Source organism: Copadichromis virginalis, linkage group LG18, assembly GCF_057382275.1.
Source record: "Copadichromis virginalis isolate Kocher_CV1m ecotype Utaka linkage group LG18, C_Virginalis_male_GT1.1, whole genome shotgun sequence".
NCBI classification, from domain to species: Eukaryota; Metazoa; Chordata; class Actinopteri; order Cichliformes; family Cichlidae; genus Copadichromis; species Copadichromis virginalis.
The window spans coordinates 7,323,972-7,346,070 of NC_140635.1; the positions used below are offsets into that span (position 1 = coordinate 7,323,972).

The following is a 22,099-nucleotide window of genomic DNA, read 5'->3' on the forward strand; positions in this document are numbered from 1 at the left end:
TTCGAGGGATTTTCAGTCATGTCTACTTTTCTACTGAAACCCTTTATCAGTTCTCATGATGTTTATGCTTTAAGGTTGTATGTACTCATTTCTTTGTATTTAAAATATAAAATGAATAAAATGGGTCTTGAAGGCCATTTGGAATATATGCATCTTCTTACAATTGCTGCCACACTTTTTCATGTGTCGGGTCATTTTAAAACGACTGTTGATTTTCATCTTGTTGCCTCCTTGTTCTGCAGGATGCCAGCTACTGGCTGCAGGTTCACCGGTTGGAGCATGGTGATGGGGGAATCCTCGACCTGGATGATGTGCTTTGCGATGTGGCTGATGACAAAGACAGGGTGAGTAGACATGAAGTCTTTAAAATTTTCTTTTTTTTTCTGTTTTCCAAAGCACAGGAAGTGCTCACTGACCAGACAGATAAGAGATTTTGTTGTGCACCAAAGCGCCTCTTATCGGTTTCTGGATTTTCATTAATGCCGTCGTTAACCATTTCTTTAATCAGTTGAACGCTCCCCATATATTTACATGGCCTCGCCTATCTCTTGGTAAATCTAAGTTAAACAGATCGAGCAGTGTGCTTTACTTTAGAGCTCCTGAACCACGACTTTCTGAGGTCAGGAATGTAAATATTCAGTTGTTTTCTTCCCAAAGTCTACAGCTATCAAACTAGGCACTCATCATTTGTGCGTGCACATAAACTCCAACCTCCCTGACTGTGTTGCCATTCTGATTCAGGTCATGGTGGTTGGTGGGGGTGTTATGGTTAAAAATCCCAAAAAAAGAACAATGAAGGACAAAAAAGTTGGTCCAGAAAAAAAGATATTTGTATAGATAACTGAAACATTTTTTTACTGCTGTTATTCATGAGCAGCGTCTCAGCCACTGGTGGTGTGCGACAATTTTGGGAGAGTGTGTCATGATTTATGAGTTTGATCGTCGACTTGCAAATTCTGAACACATTTTAACGGCTACTAAATCCCTGTGATTTTGACTTTCTACAATAATTAATGCAACAAAACCCCTTCTACTTCTTATATAGTTTTTTGGAGACCTGGAATGTAAATCTGCCCGTCTGTGAAGCACTTTGGGTCGACTTCTGTCGTTTAAATGTGCTCTAGGCTATAAAAAAATAGATGCGACACTCAACTCAACATTTTTATAGTGAAAATTTTAAGTACATTTTCATTTTAAAAAATGATAATAATTGCACAATTCAGTGGCCTACATACTAAACTTAAAGGATAGAAAGTATCAATCCTTTTGAGCCAGTATTGATCCAGTACCAATACCAGGATTGGTATCGACGCTATCGATATTTGGATCTCCCACTTCTATTCGCTGCACTCATTTGTTTTCAGCCAATCAATGCCAGGTATTATTTCTAAGCGGTTCATTTGGCCAGTAATCTGAAAATATATCGAGAGTCTCTGTGAGGTATTCCACTGGAAACAGACTTCTGCACATAGATAAAAACTACTGATTGTATTTTCAAAGATGAAGAGCTGATTTTTCCAAAGGTGCTAACAGTTTTAGAAGTCGTAACATTTGGTAGAACTTTGGCGACCCAAACACGAAAACTCCAGCTAAAGTTAAAGTAAGAATTGAGATTTCAGGTGCACAGGATCTACTTAACTTCTCCCATCTGCTCTACAGTCAGTGGCTCAAAGGAGTCTTTGTGCTTTCTGTGGCGCACACTCTCTCATGCAACCCTTTCAACCTTTGTTTATAAGCCCTCATCCCTCAGTGTTTATCTGCACGTTTGTGAGTTCATGTGTTTATGTGTGCACCCTTACGAGCTGTCATCATGCTCATCTTTTCACATCCCTCGGTCTTATATGCTCGGCTCTCATTGGTCCCTGCAGGCGTTTCGCGCAGAAGAGTGTGCGTACATTTCATACATGACAACCTGTCAGCCTCGCTGACACACATCTGCATCACTCTCACCGCTATGACACAAAATCCTTTGCGGGTGGATGTTTTGCTTTTCTACAAAGTTTGAACGTACACAGGCATCAGCCATAAGAGCAGAAGCACCCGTTTAATGTAATGTAGCAGATAGGGCTGCCACGATTTGTCGACTAGTCACGATTACGTCGACTATCAAAATCGTCGACGACTGATTTAATAGTCGATGCGTCGTTTGAAGCTTTGTAAGATCGCAAAAGACGCAGGAATAAGTAGTAGGATTTAAGAGTGTAATAACGGACTGAAACAGAAGATGGCAGCACTGCATGTACAAGGATTCCAGCTGCCGTTAAACCCCGAAGAAGAAGAAGTAGCTGTGTCCCAGAATTCATAGCGCGGCCCAGCTTAGTTTCCAACAATGGCGGTAGCTAGTTAGTTTTAATATTACTCTTATTATTCTTTCTGGGTCACAAAATAAACGTTTAACATATTTTCAGGCGAGAATGTAGCTGTGTAAACCTCAAATATCTGCTCAGTTTATCAGGACACCACATATTTTCAAAAACGCTCCGACGTTTTCGGAGACGTCTGTTACCCACTAGCTCGATAGCTAGCCGGGGGCTAGGTCACTAGCGCCGTGAGAACACCGGACTCCCGGCAAATTGTTTTCAAACCCACCGCCGTCTTTCGCGACTCAGGTTAAATATATATGAGTCACTTAGATAAATTAAAAATGTTGTTGTTTGGCTTTTTTTTTTTTTTTTTTAAGTATTTTATTTGTTCCTGAGTAAATCGGTTTGGCTGAGATTAAAGTTATAGTTTTTACACAGCTGAATAAACATCAAGCAGACAGCTGATTATCAGAAGTGTGAGATGCTGGAGAATATACTCCGGTGTCCTGTTATATTTTAGATAGCAAGGAGTTTATTAAACTTTACCGAAACAATCTGCAAATTTCATTAAAATTGAATAAACTATCATCTTGTCTTTATTTTTAGTTAGCACCTTAAAAGCTTAAAGCTGTAAGCTAATGATAGTTATATAAGCTGTAGTTTTACGTCCAGTGGATGATGATCTGATTAGTCGACTAATCGCAAAAATAATCGGTGACTAGTCGACTATCAAAATAATCGTTTGTGGCAGCCCTAGTAGCAGAACATTAAACAGCAGAACGAGACATTGTAACGAGATGTTATCCTTTCTATATTAGCCCAGTGAGCGCTTGAAGAGATGCTCTTCCTTTTGTGTAATTATTTATGATGATGACAAAGTGATAATGTTACACAGCTAATACAGATGCTACAATTCTTTTTAATATAAATTGCTTATGTTTATAATGTGGCTTTATCAAGTGGCGCTCATACCAAAAGAAATATCCCTTATAAGGATGTGAAACAGCACCACAACCAGCTTTCTAAACATTCTTTCAAGTACCAGCGATGTCAGTGAACCTTAATATTTTTACTTTTAAATTTAAATTTGTCATCAATAGTTTTAAATGTTCTCCCATTGTTTTTAGTTTTTTGAAAACTGTGGATTTGTGTAGATTTAACACTCTAACAGGAAGAGTCTGATGTGCTTTTTACACTGATCCACATTCATGTACACTTAGCGCGAGAAAAGAGGGGAAACGTAGGGACATAAAACATGCATGAGTGTGAGTGACTCCGTGTGTCCCACTGAACATGACTGGTGGTCTCCTGGCAGCTGTGACTCATCTCTGCCATTGCACAGGAGCTTTTTAAAGACTGGAAGGAATGTCTGGCCCATCACACAAGGACACTTTTATTAGCTTACACTGGAATGAAATGGGCTGCGTGTAGTGCTCATCTGGGGAATACAAGTATATACAACACAGTTTAATACTTTACCGAGTGTTTGTGTCTGTATCTGTGGAAGCACCTTTAAGTATAAAGTGTGTATTTAACACAGTACAGTCAGTATCATCGTTGCCAGAAAAAAGTGGCAGTTTGAACTCACACAGAGGGAATATTTTTTCAGATGCCATCTTTTCCTTCTTTCATCAGACTTCCTTCCTTTCCCCCCCTTCATACCATATTTTCTATGAACTGTAACAACATCAATAACTAAGAATCTACTTTGGCTGCTGACTCTCTTTATAGTTCATAATTCAGTTAGTAGTCATTGCTTGTAGTCATAGAAGATACCTGTTTGATTGGCTGGATGGTTTAAATGGTATTACTTGGGACATTCACTGGAATAGAACAGAATAACCCTTAATTGTCATTGTACATGTGGAATGAAATTGTGGGTGATCCACACCAACAGTGCCAGAATAAAATATAAACAGTAGACAAAAAGAATAAGTAGCAAGCAGGGGAAATGTATATAATCAAGAGGGATACATAGAAAAATAAGAGAAGGGCACAAATTAGAGAACAAGTTGCAAAGTGCTTGGAAGTAGTGCAAAGAAAAGCCTGACTAGAGTCCATGTGTGAGTGACCCGAGCGAGGTGGGTTACTCGGATCATGGCTCAGAGTGGTGCAGTGAGTGAGTGGGCTGGGGTGGGGTTAGGGTTAGGCCCAGGGCAAGGAGCTGTTAGTGAGACTGGTGGTGCGGGACCTGATCGACCTGAGGTGCCTACCAGAGGGCAGCGGGTCAAACAGGTGCTGGACGGAGTGCTGTGATGGCCCAGGTTTTACTGAGACAGGAGGATCTGCCGATGACCTCCAGGGGTGGCAGAGGGCAGTATTAATTATACTGTCTGCAGCCTCCCTGTTCTCAGTACAGCATTACTGTACTATATGTGCTTAATGTATTTAAATTACTCAGTCAAGGAACAATATTAATTGCAAGTGAATGAGCTAATTATTAAATAGAAACCAAATCTCTCTCTTGCTCTCTCTTTCTAGTCTTGTGCTGTGGCTCCCTCTTCCCTTTCTCCCCTTCATGTTCATGTTTATTAGCCATATGGAGGTGTGGTAGTTAATGTGTGGTGAAAGCATGATAGGTGAAGCAAAACTGGAATAATAATGGAGTCTTAAAAAAAAAATATATATATTAAAAAATGGACTACTTCTTTTTCACTCGGGCGACCCAACACTGTACATTGTTACTAATGGAGATCATGAAGCGTCTTGCTTTGATTGGATTACATAAAGGTGGAAATTTTTCTGCTACTTTACGATAGATAAGTACAGCTGTACAGTAGTCACCTGCAGACACAGTGTACGTGCTAAGGTTTGGCCTGCAACGTAAAAATACTTTGATCATCCTCACCAATCTTTATTGTGTTGTCTAAAGTCCAGGGGCAGTACATTAATAGTTACCTAAGACATGCACACACTCTTCTGCACTGCAACACACACGTACACTCTTACCCACCTTATATCTTCCCCTCGTGCTTGCATTGTTTTTTTGTTTTTTTTCCAGGAGCCCAACGAAAATATGCTAGATTAAAGCTTCCCATCCTGCCCCTGGACACTGGACCTTCATATGCGAACACTCGGATATCTTTGCTACCTTCTGTCATCCAGTTCTCTTTGCTCTCTTCTGACGCGCACCCACCGACGTACCCCGGGAGTCTTGATGACAGACTTGTCCCTACACAAACTCCTGCAGCGATGTCACAACCCTAAGTGACGGCACCTGGGCTGTGCCAGCACCACATTCCTCTGAGCGTGTGTGGTGTCAGGGTGTGCCGCACAGCTGCGCTTGCCTTCACTCCATCGCTGACACGTCTGGCCCCGGTCAGCATGGTGTCTGGCTCTGTGACAGGCGCACTGAATATTTAGCTCCGTGTGTCGGGGTGTACGTGTGCAGACATCTGTGCCTTCTTCAAACATGTTAAATTTACACAGCGTCTTCATTGCATCGGTGTTTAACTTGGATGTGGAAAAGTTTGAGTGTTTTTGTACGTTTTGTTATGTTTTGATTAATACGATACACTGAACAGAAAGACCGAGTGATGTTCCTTGTATACTAGTTCTGGCTTGAGTTTGCCTTATGCATGTTTTTGATTTTGATCCAGGCGATATCTTAGTCTGAGCTGAATATAGAAGCGTCTTCCCGTGTAGGAGACGAATAGACACAGACAGGAGGGGCCGCTGGGTTAAATAAACCCAGAGAAGTTTCTTAAAACCACTCCATCAGTCTTCTGTTTATCTTGTCACAGAATATCAACAGACGAGCAGGCTACCACTCACAGTTGGCGTTGCGCGTGCATGTGTGTGTGCATGTGTGGAATCGGAGCAATATGATCCTTGTGAGCAAGTGTGCTGACTGTCATTCATGCCTTTGCAGGGCTTGCTACTAAATTACTTAGTGTTACTTTCTTTGAAGCTTTTTTTTGTGCATAATTTAAGATTTTAATGTTGACACTATTAAAAATATATTTAATAGCTTTTGTGCAAGAACTAAATATTTAAGAAATGATCCCATTGGTGGAAGATATGATAATAAATATAGCTTGAAAACAAGGCTGCCACCTATTTAAATCAAAAAGAAGCGTTTACACGTATTGATCTAAAGTCTTTGTATTTGTTGTGTCTGTGGTTGGTATTGATTTTTCTAAGTGCATGCACTAGGATGGGGAAGTGCTGTGAAACTGATCCCCTCTGAGGCCTCTTAAAGGCAGATGCTGACTGATGCTGAGTATGGAGATTTTTTTTTCCTCAGATAGGAAACGGGTCATATTGGAAAGAGAGAGGAGCGCTTGGGAATTGAAGGGTGTAGTGAAATATTTTCAGTAAAACTGATTATGTATTTCTCACATTATACTCTCATTGCCTTGTTGTTTGGGGAGGATTTTTGTCCAGATTCTGAATCGAACCTTAGACAGATACTGCCGATCTGAGCCACCTGAGCATGAAAAAGAAAGTTGTTTTTTTAAAAACCATATAGGGAGATGGATACCGTGGATAGTGCTGCTGCGAGGCGGATTTTGGTTTGGACCACTGCCTGTGTGGAGCTGTTCCAACAACAGTTGGTTGAGATATATGTATCAGATGACCTCTCATCTATGTGGTGGTTAAAAAGTAACAAAAATAGCATCTTACATACTGAAATAAATTCTGTTGGTTGCAAGTGAGAGTTTTCTTTAATAATTCAACAATTGTCAGTTTCATGCCAGTCAGCAGCAGCACTGAAAAAAGCTCTGGTTGTAGAAGGAACTGTGTACTTCTACTTATACAGCTGCGTGTTTGCTGTTTATGACTTTTATCCTGTTTTTCAAACTCCTGGAGCTGCTGCTGTAAACAGAAAATGCATAAGCTTCTGTGTACTTTCTGTTCACTTCTAGTTCTAGAGAAAGCCCTCTAAGAACTCGTGGAAAACTAAAAGTGCAGGATGCAGAATACGATATGACTATATAATATAAATATTTCCCCAACAAACAGAGAGGTTGTCTTGTTTTGGACTGCTAAAACACATCTCACTTTTACCAAACTACGGCCGACCGGGCCCCTCCTCCAGGCCTCAGTGATCCTCCTCAGGGAGTGTTAGTGGTGACCTCATTTATTCCAGGCTAGCCCTCCTCCTTCTCTTCCTCCTCCCTTTCTCTCTTCCCTCTTTCTAGCCTCCTAATGAGAACAAGATGACAACTTTATACCAGAATCAGATGGGTGACACAGAATTTTTCTGAGCAAGTCTTCCTGCATGAGTCGAGGGGGTGGACACAGAAAGAGCAATCAACTCTAGAAATGCTATGCATGAATATATGGAAGTGACTGCCTTTTTCAAAAAGTTAATATAGTATCTTAACTATTTTCAGTTGCGTGTAAGTGTCAAAATGTTTTTTTTCGCATTTGTGTTGAGGTGAGTAGACACACAAAGTAGACTTTGAATGACCGTTTTTTGCTGGCAGATGTCAGAATTAATATTCAGAATAATTACAAATGATTTTATACTGGCCAGTACATACAAACATATACATTTAGTATAATACAGACTGTATATTGAGCTATTGTAACACATGCACAACAGCCCTGAACTCAACTCGACGTCACCCGACAGAGGCGCCAGTGTCTGGCGCAGTCATACGCACGTTAGTTGCTCTTTAACCTGCCTGCTCCTTACTGAAGTCTGATGTGCAAATAATGCCACTAAAGGTCCAGTACATAACTGCATGCATTATATGCGGAGTTCTGTGATTGCATTATTGCGGGGTCTTTACCTTACAATATCAGGGCTCGCAATATCGCTAGCCCGACGTCCCGGGGCTAGCAATTTTTCCAGTCGGGCTACCAAAATCTATCTCTGCCCTGCCCGTCGGGCTATTGTAGGAAGGAAAAATATATGTCAATGCTTTTGCATTCTTTCGGAAATGTAGCTGGGTAATTATGTCATTGGCATCGGTGAGCCACTGTCAATATGTGACATATTGAAATCGCGTTTGAATTTGCGCTTGTTTTTTGCTTTCACTTTGCAATCGCGCGAACTGTGTATAGAGAGCGACAGCACTGATCTGTGAGTGATGATAATTTGTGCACCAATTCCTCTGACATCGTCTTATCAATCGTTAGCTTACTATGCAAACATGACAAGTGAAATCTCCCGCAGCAAGCTTAAACATGTGAGAGGTTGATCGCGCAGAGAATCGCTGACCGTTATGTGTGTGTGTGTGTGTAAAAGCAGCAGGATATATATTTTAGTTCTGCTGAGCCAAATAAGACAGGTCAGGGTGAAGAAGTGACAGCCAAAGAAAAGCTTACCACAAAACGGAAAAGTTATGACAAATCAGACTATAAGGCAAAAAGAAAGTGCAGCTTTATGGTTTCATGGACAAAAGAATTTCTGTGGCTGCAATATGACGAGCTAAATAACCAGGGCTGCACATAAGTGGTCCGCAGGTGCGCATTCGCTGTCAAAAAAACAAAAAAACAAAAACAAAAACGCGCACAAGATATGAAGTTGCAACGCGTGTTTGCATACATAAGATTTTCTGGAGGAGGACAGACATTTGTTTAGAACTCTTAAAGATGTCGAAGAAGCTCCTTTAAGCAATTACTTTGGTGTTCCTCTACCTCCAAAGAACTATCAGAAGGAGTCCGAACCACAAAAGAAGCGCGTATTCTCGGAAAAGTGGTTGCAGGAGGTGAGCTGGCTTCAAACAAATGATGAACGCACAGAGATGTGGTGCAGAATGTGCCGTGAAAATCCCACTCTAGCGGACAAAAACAGTGCTTTTTATATGGACGCAAACGCGCGTTGCAACTTCTTATCTGGTGCGCGTCTTTTATTTTGACAGCGAATGCGCACATGCGGACCACTTATGTGCACCCGTGTAAATAACATAATGTTCTGCCGGGTGTGTTGTTGGTTTTCTCTCGATTTCTGAGTCGACAAGCGCCTTTGTTACTGGGACCAGTCATTTTAAGAAAGGCCCCCATTAGAACCCATGAGAAATGCAAGAAATGCATTATTGCTCAGTCTGCAATATCTTTCCCAGAACAAACACCAATTGCAAATAACATACTAAAAATAAACCTGAAAAATCTGTTTAGAACAGCGTACTATGTTGCAAAGAGTGAACTACCGCTGGCACAATTTAGCAGTCTTTGCAAACTTCAAAAAGCAAATGGCCTAGATCTTGGTTCCACTTGCCTCTTACCCGTGACTTCAGTGGAAATTTCAAATTCAGGATCTGACACAGACTGATTCATGTCCTACACAGTTCTTACAAGTTCATAGAAATTTCTGTTCAATTAGAACCAAGTATTTGAGTTGATGATTGTAATTTTTATACAATGTTGTAATTTGTTTTTCAACAGTTTTTTGATTAATGTTTTGTTTCCTTTACAATATTATACTTTAATGTATAATATTGTAAAGGAAACAAAACATCAATCAAAAATTTTCTTCTTTTTTTTTTATTCGGGCTACTTACATTTATTTTGGGCTACCAAAAACTGAAGAGTCCCTGCCCGAAGGGCTACCAGGGATTTTGAAATTTTGAGAGCCCTGAATATAAAGCACCTTGGAGCGACTGTTGCAGTGATTTGGCGCTACATATAGATAAAATACCAAACACAAGCCCACATGCTCAGGCACGATGGAGAACCAGTATTTATGTTCTCTGCTGACGTTATGATGAAATCTGATTTATGGTTCCTTCGTAATTACGTTATGACTCCAAAAAGATCAGAGTCAGATTCTTCACTATGATGAATGTGATATTAACATCGATCAGATTACCTATTTTGGAGTCTTGTCAAAACAGTCGTGCCCAACCTCGCCTTGCAACACGAAGCTTTTATGAAATGAATTTACGCGTACTTGCTGGATTGATGACATCCACTTGGCTTGCCATCAGTGCGGAGTTTAGCATGTTTGTCTTAACAAGCACTTACTCTCTCCCTCTTTGTAAACCGTTTAAGCTCGTTGTTTGGAGCGCGTTTAATAGCCGTAGCAGACGTACTTGTTTAAACAGAAGAAATGTTGCAAATGTTAGAGCTGTTTAAACTTCGGAGGTGTGTTTCCGCTGCTGTGCCTGGTCATGTTTCAAACAGCCCACCTCTTGTGCTCTGCAGACAGATGAATACTATGGCGTTATTTTTGTGCCACAAATTTATGAATTTAGGTTTTCTTGACCATAATTGAATTCTTTAGGAAGTGCATGCAATCTTTAAGCCTGTATCAGTGAAATGTAGGCCTTTTCTTCATACTGTCTTTGAACTAGTCTGTATCGTGTACAAATCATAGGTATACTGTCTTGGTTGGTATACAGTTCTGTCTTTGTGCTTCCCAGATGATAATCAGCGTTAGACTGTTTGATGTTGCGATGAATTTGTGACTTCTTCGTAGGTCTTCCTGCTTTAATTAATTGCAGTATGCTGGCATTGATGCCACACATTTAATAGCCTATTACCTCTAAATCAGGGCGACAGACTGGCAACCTGTCCAGATTGTACCCTGCCTCTCGCCCTATGACAGCTGGGATAGGCTCCAGCCCCCCCAACGACCCCGACAAGGATAAGCGGAACAGGACGGATGGATGGAAGGAATTACCTCTAAATAATGAAGTGAAAATCAACATTTTAAACATATATTTTTGCTGAATGGAGTCAAATGTGTGCATGCAGAGTGTCAGTATATGAGCAAGTAAATAAAATCACTTGTCTTTTTTTTCTTTACAAGTCATCCGTTCTTACTGTGCATGTTTATATTACGAACATGATTAAAATAAATAGGATTTATGTGTCACAGTGAACTTAGCTGACCTATTGTTGCTGTTATGGACTCATTATATCATTAAAAAAAGGTTACACTGCCTACGAGCTGCAATAATTGGTTATGTGTGAAAACCATGGTCTCAATTTCTTCTATAATTAACATCAGATTGCAGATTGCTTCATCATAAATTTGTAAGATTGGACAGAAAAACAGTTTAAATAAGATTCTTCTATACCTCCTATGCCCCTAATAAGCCGTCTATTATTCACAGTGCTGTGTGGAACGATTACTCACCCACACTTAAGCAGTCTCAGCACTTCACCTTGAGTAACTGTCACCCACACGAATCCAGAGTAATGATTACTCAAGTGTGTTTGTGTGTGCATGCATATGTGCGTAGACTTCCTGCATGTTAAGTGCATTTGCACTCTGTGCATTGTGTCTTATGCGTTCATCTTTTGTATTGCGGGTCCTTCAGCATAATTGCAGGTTAGCAGTGAGTTAAGCGTCGCTGGCTGTCATCTCCTTCTGTGGTAACAGTGTGGTGAGTCTTCGCTTCCCTGCCTCGTTCTGTGTCTGATACGGTCAGAGACCAGAGAACCGACAACACGGCCTGAGCTCGACAACACCGTACATGGACATGGAGAAATAAATCCATGTCACGCTGAAGAGCGTAGGAAAAAATTCAGTCGCTTTAAAAAGTAGACTGACTGACATTGTAATAAACTATTACGCCACTCTCTGTCGTCATGGTGATAAAGTGAAATTGGATTGAAAACTCTAAACTGAGGAAACATAGCTTACGCTGGCTGTTGTAACCATATACACTGTTTTTGAAGCTAAAAATGGTACTTCCTCTATTTATATTGAACACATCGGTTCACATCCGGCATAAATACCTCGTGCATTCACTTAATTGTATCATCTCATTTTAGAACAGCTTTAATTCAGCGTCCCGTACCAGTTTTAGTTCAGTGCTGCCTACCAGCAGTGCAAGCTCATTTAAACTTGGCACAGGGAGCTTTCAGCATGGCAACTAAACACTGATGAAACTAAAATAAGAGTGATGAGCTGAGGTGTTTTAGCAGGGCACCGACATGATTCTGGGGTGTGGATGTTCACCCAGAAATCCCAATATTCAAACATTCTTTGCATGACTGCTGCTGTTCAATGTATTTCTGATTTTTCTCACTTTGTGTTAAATTGATGGCAATGTAGTTCACATGACCCCCTGTAAGACAAGTCAGACTATATGGATTTTTGTTTAGAATAGTTGAATAAGAATATGCTTTTATAGCAAAAAAGAAAAAAAAAACATAAATTACTCCGTTAACTCAAAAGATTTGAACAAAAGGCAGCAGCTGCCAAAGAGAAAAGACTTTTGTTAACCCGTGAACCACACGTTTGACTAAAACCTGCTTTCGCAGGAATTTGCATTGGCCTTGAGGTTTTTAATCTTAATTTGTGATAGAAAACTGTCAGGAGGAAACAAAGACTACGCGTAAGGAGTCAACAGGAGTGTTTGGATTACAGCGTCTCACAACAGATGTTTTTGTGTCTCTGTGTTGGCGGTAATGAGATTATGACTCCCCTCGCCCCCGCCTCCCCTCCTTGTCTCCTTTATCTCTGCTCCTCCATCCACTCTCTTCGCCATCCATCTCTCTCTGCTTTTTCTCCCCTGCCTCAATGCTTGATTTCCTTTTTTGTGTGGGTTTTTTGCTTCCCCACCACAATAGTGTTTTAATCAAGATATTGTGAAGTATTGAAGTACTGGCTCCGTGTTGTACTTAGGTTTTGTGCGGTAATATAGTCCTCATATAAAAATCTTCAACTATCATGATTGAGGAAGAGTAAGATTAGGCCTGTCCTGCCATCTAGTGGTGTTGTTGTGTCAGTGCATCTTTCAGTACTTTTGCATAGCTGTGTGCAAATAGAAAAGTTTTCTTTAAAGTTGAGTTGGAACAGCAAAAATATAGACGTGGTGACTTCTGGTTGTTGCTGCAGAGATGTTTGCTTTGGCTCTCACACAGTTTTAAGACTGTTCACTCTGTAACTTTGTTAGTCTCCTTTTTAAAAGTGGGATCTTGTGCTTTTCCACATTTCATGAGCTTATGTCGGCTTATGTACAAGTCGTCCCTGTGAGCCCAAAGCTCAGGCTTCAGACTACTCTAAACACTCAGACAGGTTATGTTTTCTACTCTCTGCTCGGTATATCAGTGAAAGCAGATGTTCCAGATGTGGTCCTCTTGGGCATACATTTCAGATGTTCTGGTTATGAGCAGCAGTAAATAAGACCGTGATCTTAAAGGGTGAATGGGCTTAAAAGGGGTGATGGCTTTAAAAAGAGAGGAGCAAAAAAAAGAGAAAGCTTCTCTCTTTTTTTTTTTTTCTTTTTTTTTTTACACAGTGGATAAACTGATGGTCTGGATCAGAGCCTGGTGTCAGATAAATACGGAGTATTTTGCGCTGTGATTCATGCAAAGCTGCTCAGTCCAAGAATAAAAATATGCAGGTGTCAATGAGCATAGCAGGTTCTTTTGAAGGATTAAACATGGAGCTCCTCAAGCTCTTTAAAAAGGACTGTGAGCTTCTTGTTGTCGCTGTTTCAGGACCGGCCATTCTACCAAAATAACTGCTAACGACAGCCTCTGGGCCACAGTGGGAGACCACAGAGACGAACATAGACAGTGATGCTGTGATAGTCTGACCCTGTGGGGGCTCTTTGATTTTGTTGGTCAGGGTCTGGTGCTGAGGGTTGTTTCAGTGACCAGTGGAGGTCATACATGCAGAGTGCAGATTTTCTTGCAACGTGTGGGGGCAGGTCAGCTCGTTTTTCCAGTGAAGTTTCTCACCGCTTTCAGGAATCTCTGCAGAGATATTTACTGGTGCATGATCCACCACGATGCACCTGGCTTAAATTAACATGAGTCTCCTGTTCCCCTGCTTCTTTTCTTTTGTCTGTTTCTCTTGTCTGCCTGGTTTAGATATTAAAACTGACAAACACACACTGGTTAGGGTCCAATCCCAGAGGGCAAAACTGTTCTCTAGAAGATTTTAGCCCCCCCCCCCCTCTTGTAAACATTGAAACTGTTGTTAAGAAACCGCTCACTTGCACTCTGTCTCCGTCACACAACAGATTCAGCAGATCAGTGCCCACAATGACTACACTGGAGCACAACGCACAAATATAGAAATACTATAAAACCAAGCATGAAAAATTCTGTACTTTACAGGTCGTTTTAAACAAAATTATTGCCACTTAAAAATGTGCTGCTTGCTGCTGGAAAGGAAAGCAATAAACTCATTTAAATCTTTTCATTTAAATGAGTATAAACATTTCCTTGTAGCAAAATATGCAAACGCCTGCATTTTTTAAAAAAATTGTTTTTTTATCATGGCTTATTTTTTTATCTTTCTTAGACATTTTTCTTTGAGTCTTACTTTTCTATGTTAACTCACTCCCTCACTCGTACGTAGACTCTGCCAGAGGGGTTCTCACCACGGTGACTCAGCCAGCCCAGCTGTGGTCTGTGAGAACGGGCTGCACAGTCAGGAAGTGGTGTGGGACTATTTCTGTGTGTTGTGTCTGCATTATGTCTAAAGTTGACACAGTTTTGAAAAGAGCCCCAAGGGTTTTTGTAATAGTTCATCACTTGTATATGTGGGATTTCCAGCCAAAATCTTAAATGTACTTCCTGTAAATCCTGTGAATTTAATCCAGAATATTCTAAGTATCAGGTAATGTAACAACTTATTGTGACAAATATCAGAATATGCGGGATTAAATGAATCCATCCTGCATATTTTTCTTAGTAATTTTCGTATAGGTTTTAGTAGGTGGTTATTTCTGTGTTCTTATATAGGCTGTAACTGCACTAAGATTTCAAAGACCCAGTCTGTCCTGTAGTACTTTCTCATTGCACCAGCAGGGGGCAGTGTGGGTTTAGGATTAACCAGGCAGAGGTCATGGACTTGGTGCTGCTTGCAGAGGGGGTAGAGCAGGAGTAATTGTGTCTCTTAAAGCTGTGAGGCCTTGCATCACGCTCCCCCGGGTGTTTTCTGTGCCTGCTGGGACTGTAGTTACTGTTAGGATGCCTGTAGAAGGTTCTTTTAGAGTGTTTGTGGGAGATGGCAGGAAATAGGTGATTTTATGTGTTACTTACACTAATACTGAATGCCCACAATTCTCTGGCTCTGTGGCAGAGGTCAGTAGAGGATGTAGCATAGGATCGATAACACACAGGGCATTCATCTTGCAGTATTAACTGCAAGGTTTCTGTTATATCCTCATCCAAATCTCTCATGACACGTTTTTGAAACGCGTAGCACGAATTGCCATTTCCAAAATATTCCCCCGATCTTGCGACCTCCACCTTTAACGACCAACAGTCATCATTTCCTCTCTTCTTCTACCAAAGGGCAACTATAAATTTTTAATTCCTACTGCAGGAAGTGGCAGAAAGCAGGCAGGAAGTGAGTGTTGGGGGGAATAAACAGGATGTTGTGATGTGATCGACACTGTTTGTGTAGTCACTTCCTTCCAGCATCCGCGCTTTGATGGTCGTCAGGAATAAATCAGAGTGAGAAAATAAATTGTTTTCTCTCATCTGCAGGCACAGACTCGACTTGAATAGAAATATTCTGTGAAAGATTGCCATTGATCTTCCCATTGTAGCTGGAATGTTCCATTTAAAATGACATGCAATGAATTGCATGATTGTTTGTTGTTTTGCATCTGGGGTCCCATTTTATTTTGCAGCGCATTTTAGTTTAGTCATTGAAATCTTTTGAAAGCATTCCCATTCTCACAGTGTTGGTCACCATACATGATGCTATACTATTTATGGGAGGTTTGCTACCCTTATGTTAAAATTAAGAAAGCAATAAAATAATAAACTGTGAAGTGTGCACAGAAGTTTTAGTGAACATTTATATTATTTGTACAGTTTCCTGCATGTGCTGTACATACCTTCACTCAAAATATAGACTTCCTTTAAGCAGCTAATTCCAATGCCAGAACAGCGTGAAGCACGGAAAACCACCTTCTCACAACAAACTCATTAACCTCTAAGAGTCGGAGTTCTTTCAAATGGACTCGGCACTTCATCTCACCTGTCAGCACTTCATCCTCCCATTGTTACACTAAAGACAACCCAAACACAGCACTGCTACTCCAGAAGAGCCATATAATGGTTTGCATGCTGTCAGGGTTTTCAGTAGCAGTTCCTGTTGTTTGTACTTCTGCCCCCAACTGTGTCCTGATGACATGGTCATAGATTTGTCAGGTAAAAAAATAGAGCCTTAATGTTACACCTATGCTCCCAGAATATCGCCGATAATAACAATTTAACCAATTGATCTCATCTTTTTTTTCATAATTCTTTCATTAGATTTTTGCTAATCCAATTCTAAATGTATGTCTTGCCAAATAAAGAAGCAATGACAGGTGAAATGTACAAAACTGCATCCTAGATTGGAAAAATTTAAATGGTGGTGAGGCCAAGACATATAATCACAAACACTCCAGATCCTAGTCAGATCAAGCACCGGACGAAACCTCAACCACAAAGACCTAACCTGGCAACTGCAGCATATAAAAACATCCCAGTGCCGGACACTACAGGGCACCCTTATAGGTCCTGTGTTGATAGCCCAAGGTCAGAGCTGTCGTAGCGGCACAAGGGGGACTTCAATAATATTAAGCTGCTGGGGGGGGAAGAATGTACATATTGGACTAAACAGAACCAAATGTGTGACAACTACAGCATTAAAACCTAAAATCACTGATTAATCAAAAAGCTTACTGTTTTTGACGTCATCCTAACATAATTTCTGAAGGAAGTGACAACTTTTAAAAAAAATAAATAAAAATGAAGCCAGTGTGAAGGTGAGTCTTAAAATGTCACCAAGTTAAAAATCATGTTTTGATGGTACAAAGAATAGCTTTGGACTGCTAGGCGACCGTGGCTCAGGGGGTTGGGAATCGCATCTGTAACCGGAAGGTCGCCGGTTCGATCCCTGGGCTCTCTGTCCTGGTCGTTGTGTCCCTGGGCAAGACACTTTACCCTACTTGCCTACTGGTGTTGGCCAGAGGGGCCGATGGCGCGATATGGCAGCCTCGCTTCTGTCAGTCTGCCCCAGGGCAGCTGTGGCTACAACTGTAGCTTGCCTCCACCAGAGTGAATGAATAGTGGTATTGTAAAGCGCTTTGGGTGCCTTGAAAAGCGCTATATAAATTCAATCCATTATTATTATTATTAACACACTATTGATACTTAAGGCTTAAATTATGCACCGTTGCCCCTTTGAATGACGTTTGCAGATCTGCTAGGCTTCACCTCTGCCAGTTCAGTCAACTGGACCTCTGAACCGTGGACCATTTCAGCTTTTAGAACATCCTTAACCTTTAATCGCCCGAGTGTCATACAGGCCATTCCATTCCACCTTAATAATGATCTGTTCTGAAGACTTTTGGAGTAATTAGAGTAATTTGTCATAAACATGAGCAGAAAAATCAAACGGTCTGTGTTTCTGAGATCACTGAATGATGAAACCTGAAGAAATGTGTTTTATCAACGGGGTTTTTTTGTGCAGTCTACACAATTCAGGCAAAATTGTTGCGTCAGTACGTGATAAGTGGACTCCAGTGCAATTGAGCAGATCTCCTGGTGTCTTCACATATTTACATCTGCCACAAGAGACTTTTCTCAGAGTGGCGTGAGCAGCATTTTGCCTGATAGGCTGTGTAAACAGATGGCCACATTATCGGGAGCTGCAGGTTGAGGGGCTGCCGGATGTGATGGAGTGCCCTGATATCCTGCCATTCGTTTATTCCTTCATTCACAAACTCTGGCATGTGGGGATAAAGGCCAGTGCCTCTTTGCTCTCAGCGCATGTTAAATCCATTACGGCTAAACAACAAGTGCCAAGTTCACCCCAGCTAGTCTGGAGAAGCATATGTGTATGTGTGTGTGCGTGCTCTTCTTTCTTTTTTCTTTTTTTTGATCTGAGGGACTCTACGTGAGTGTTAAGTAAGCAAATTCTTGACTTGCGGCCAGCCGCGCTACTTTCTGGCTGTTTTTATCAGATCTAAACACCACTTCTGAACGCTCCGGTCAGCAGTTGACCCAAATGGGAAGACATCCTGTTATCGTCTGATATATGAAGTGACTAAAGTGTGGGAAGGATGTAAAGTATGTGTTTGTGGTACAATGGCTCCTTTTGTATCGTGTCATTTCTGGCCTTTAACACACTTTGCCATTAATTAAGCAGATTTTGGACCTATTGATTCGAATCACATGTGTTTTACATTTTTCTACCATTCTGGTAGAATTTGTTCTTAGTGAGTTTAAAAGCAAAATTTAAACCATACACCAAAAAAAAACTAAACAAAACTAAAAACTGCAGACTTGATGGTTTTTGCAAGCAGCAACCATGATTCAGCCAAAACTTCCAAAAGCTAATCAAAAATAATTGCTACACAGTCAGCAAAAATGTAACGCGTACATGATTTGTAGCCATGGTGCTTGCACACACAACTGTTAGGACCTATGAACCAAATGGCTGCTATGTCTGCAGACTGTGGTAAACCTCCAGGGTACAGTCATGTAGGAAAGTGATTGTGCATCCAAGAAAAAAAGAGGAAAACGTTACTATTTCCAAAGTCACAAGGGACTGTGGTTTAGGCAAACGATTTCCAGATGTATTTCCAAAAAGACATTTTTACAAGTCAGATATTACAGGAAATATTTAGTTCTGAAGTTCCAAACTAAGAGGTTTGATTCATCTGTCATTGAAAGTTCAATGCTTGGGCCCCAAAGTCATTTTAAAAAAAAATAATAATTGAGTCAGGACCCATGTGATGAGCAAGAACTCTCTACCGTCTCAGCTACTGTTAACCTCATCCCAAACATTTGGTTGCTATAACAGAGACAGCCATGAAGACGATGCAAACACAGGCACGCACACACACACAGAAACACATTTTTAATCAGCTCGGTTGCCATAACAGAGACGCTGATAAGTCTGACTTTGGCTCCTGGAGCTCTCGGAGGACGAGCAGCAGTAGAATCGTTTGTGAATGTGAGATGCGGATCTGCGGTGTTGGTTCGCATTAGGCTCAAACTCACTATCTGGTGCACGCTTGTGACCCTCCTTGCTTCCTGCAGCACAGAACCATATGGAAACTTCAGCAATTTAATAAGAGTAAAGCTCATCATTCATCAATTTATGCAGCATATTGGCACTAACCATGTTAGACATGTGGCACATGGGAATTTCATCTCTGTAAAGTAATGGTATATTTGTTGTTTGATGCAGTCAGCATCTGCATAGTTATTTACTCGGTTTCCGAGTATTATAGCCAGGTATCTAAACTGTTAGTAGGCAACATGTTTGTTATGAGATTGCACACAGGTGAGTGTGAAAGGTTTGTGGATGTTGCCACAGAGCCCTCGAATGGCAAAATCTGACCTTGCAAACCCTCGTGCATATCAAATGCATCCAGATGTTGAGACCGCATAAGAAGCTTTCTGAAAACAGCACTGGTGAAATCACCGCCAATGTAAATGTCAGATTTTCATTAAGGCCACAGTGTCCAGTGAAAATGCCTGCAGATGTGTGCAAAGTGTCTCCAGAGCGAAAGTAGAATCTGATGATAGTTAGCTTTAACTCTGCAGTGTGATCTAAAACTTACATTCTATGTGAGATAGTGTAATGGCAAAGTCAGCGTCCTCCAGCTTCTTTATTTTTGTTCCAAAAGCAGCGTCGCTGCAGGCTGCTGCAGTATAGAGTTAGCAGCAGAAATGGCCGTCATGTCCCCGGGGCTTTGGTCTAAATGAGATTTGCTGGCGGGATGATTCGGTCTGAGGCAGGGCTGGAGATGGACCTTTATGAAATAACCCTCGCAATCTCTCACAGAACAGCAGGGGAGAGAGCAGACACACATGAGCACATTGATGTACTTAAATAAAAAAAACCAAAAAAAACGTGTGTGGACACAGTGTCAGAACATAGACCGGATTATATTTGGCATACGGTCATGCACAGAGATACACACATAAGCCTTCTTTGGAAATACTTCGACTTCAACACCTAAAGTTCAAAGAAGAGAATGTTATCAGTGCCTTATGCAGACTTTATTATTTTAATATACAGAGCCTGTAATTATCTTCATTAACACCTCTTTAACCTTTATCTGCGTGACTGTAGTGTGACTACACTGATATGTAGCAACAATAATTGCAATTCAATACTGGATCCACACAGCTGCGCCCTACATTTGAAGCTGTGACCCCCTCTCGCCTGTCATAGAACCAGTTGTGTAATTGTGCAGTGTTATTTCAGACACACAAACCACTCAAAAACCAGTCCGACCCCAGGCATGGGGACTTTTCTGCTGCCGTTGCTGTTCCTGAGATGTTTTTGCCCACACTGTCACAATGAGTTAGAACACAATGTGGCAACTCATAAAAGGCTCCAAATGTCCGGAGTTGGTCTTTGTGAATGTCCTGGTAAATGTGGTCACCAAAGAAAGGAACAAACACAGACCCTTTTAAAGTTTTAAGGATTAATTTGAAGGGGGTGAAACATCCCTATTGGTATTAGAGCAGCGGTCCCCAACCATTTTTGCGCCACAGACCTGATTATGTCTGACAATATTTTCACAGACCAGCCTTTAAGGTGGTGCAGATAAATACAACAAAATAAAACCAGTACCGGTAGCATGATTGGAAGGTTGGGGGTTCAAATCCACTAAATGGCTACCCTGAGGTACCCCTGAGAAACGAACCATCCCTACACCCGGGCGCCCAATGGCTGGCCACTGCTTCACTGAGTGAATGCAGAGAGGAATTTCCCCACAGGGATCAATAAAGTAAAGTATACATTATTATTATTAACACACAGGGAAAGGCCCAGGGAAACTGAGTTAATGATAAAAACGATGAAAAATAATGCTAAAAACCTTGAAAACCATAAATGTCACAATTCTACGGAATTTCTACTAGAGCTCGACTGATATCAGCAGGGCCGATATTGGCTGTTACTAATATGTTGAGTGATTGGAAAAGTCTTCTAACATGCCCACCAGAGGGCGCTTCTTTGATGGCAACACCATTTGATCTGAACAAAACTGGGCGTGTCATAAACAAGTAATCCATGGCTTTTAACAGCAGTCATATTAAATTAGTAAGGACTCATAAATAATGTCGAATGGATAATGGGAAATGCATTTTTATATTTTGTGTCTGAAAGCAAACGGGGGAAAATAATTGGCGGACGCGTCAGATTTTAAAAGCACCAAATATCGATACCAGTTTGGCTCTGAATTATACATATATTTATTCTCACGTTCCTCGAAACGATCCTGTTTCTTTATAGTCTCGTGGGAGTTTAAAAAAATGTTCCTGGCTTAACTACTTTTAGGGGAAATCATCTCATTGTACAAGCTGCCTTCAGTGTCTTTATATCTCTGTTCGCAGCATCATTTGATGATGGTGTCTTCTATAATAACGGTTATCTGTCAAAGTAAGTGCATTACTGACAGCTTAGCTCTCAAAGTATCAGACTTCACATCCTCTTTTCATGCACGTTGAGGACTAGTGATTTCTGTGACACACTGATTTATATTTTCATTTTGACAAGTTGGGATAGTCGTACTCTGAGCTTTTGTTGACAGCTTATAGCCCTCTTTTTGCTTTTCAAGCACTTTTTTGACCTTAGAACAAAGTCGTGGCATCTTTCCTTACTACTTTCTCATTTTTTGTTTCGTATCCTCATTTATGTTCCCAAATGTCTCCTTTTTCCTTAACCTCCTTCCTCGTTCTCTTTCTGTCCAACCACCTCTCTCCCTCCTCTCCCCTTCACTCTCCTCACCCCTCCTCTTCTTGTCACGGTAATTGGCTCAGAAAAATTATGCAGACTTATTTTAGCCCTCTCTGAAATCTCTTTGCTTGGCTCACGCAAGATTAATTGCCTAGTAGAGAAGCAGAGCAGCACTTGTTGTCCGTTTGGTTGAATTAACATTAAAACAGAGCCCCGGTGCAGTTGTCTTTGA

General features: G+C 41.0%; 1 protein-coding gene across 6 annotated transcripts in view; it reads left to right on the forward strand.

The window, feature by feature from the left end:
- Nucleotides 1-22,099, forward strand: part of pard3ab (par-3 family cell polarity regulator alpha, b) — a 285,627-nt gene that overhangs the window by 36,790 nt on the left and 226,738 nt on the right. For all 6 annotated transcript variants that reach the window (XM_085439578.1, XM_085439579.1, XM_085439583.1 and 3 more), the window contains exon 2: nt 243-344. In XM_085439578.1, the coding sequence (XP_085295704.1) occupies nt 243-344 (102 nt within the window). The remainder of the gene's footprint in view (nt 1-242; nt 345-22,099) is intronic.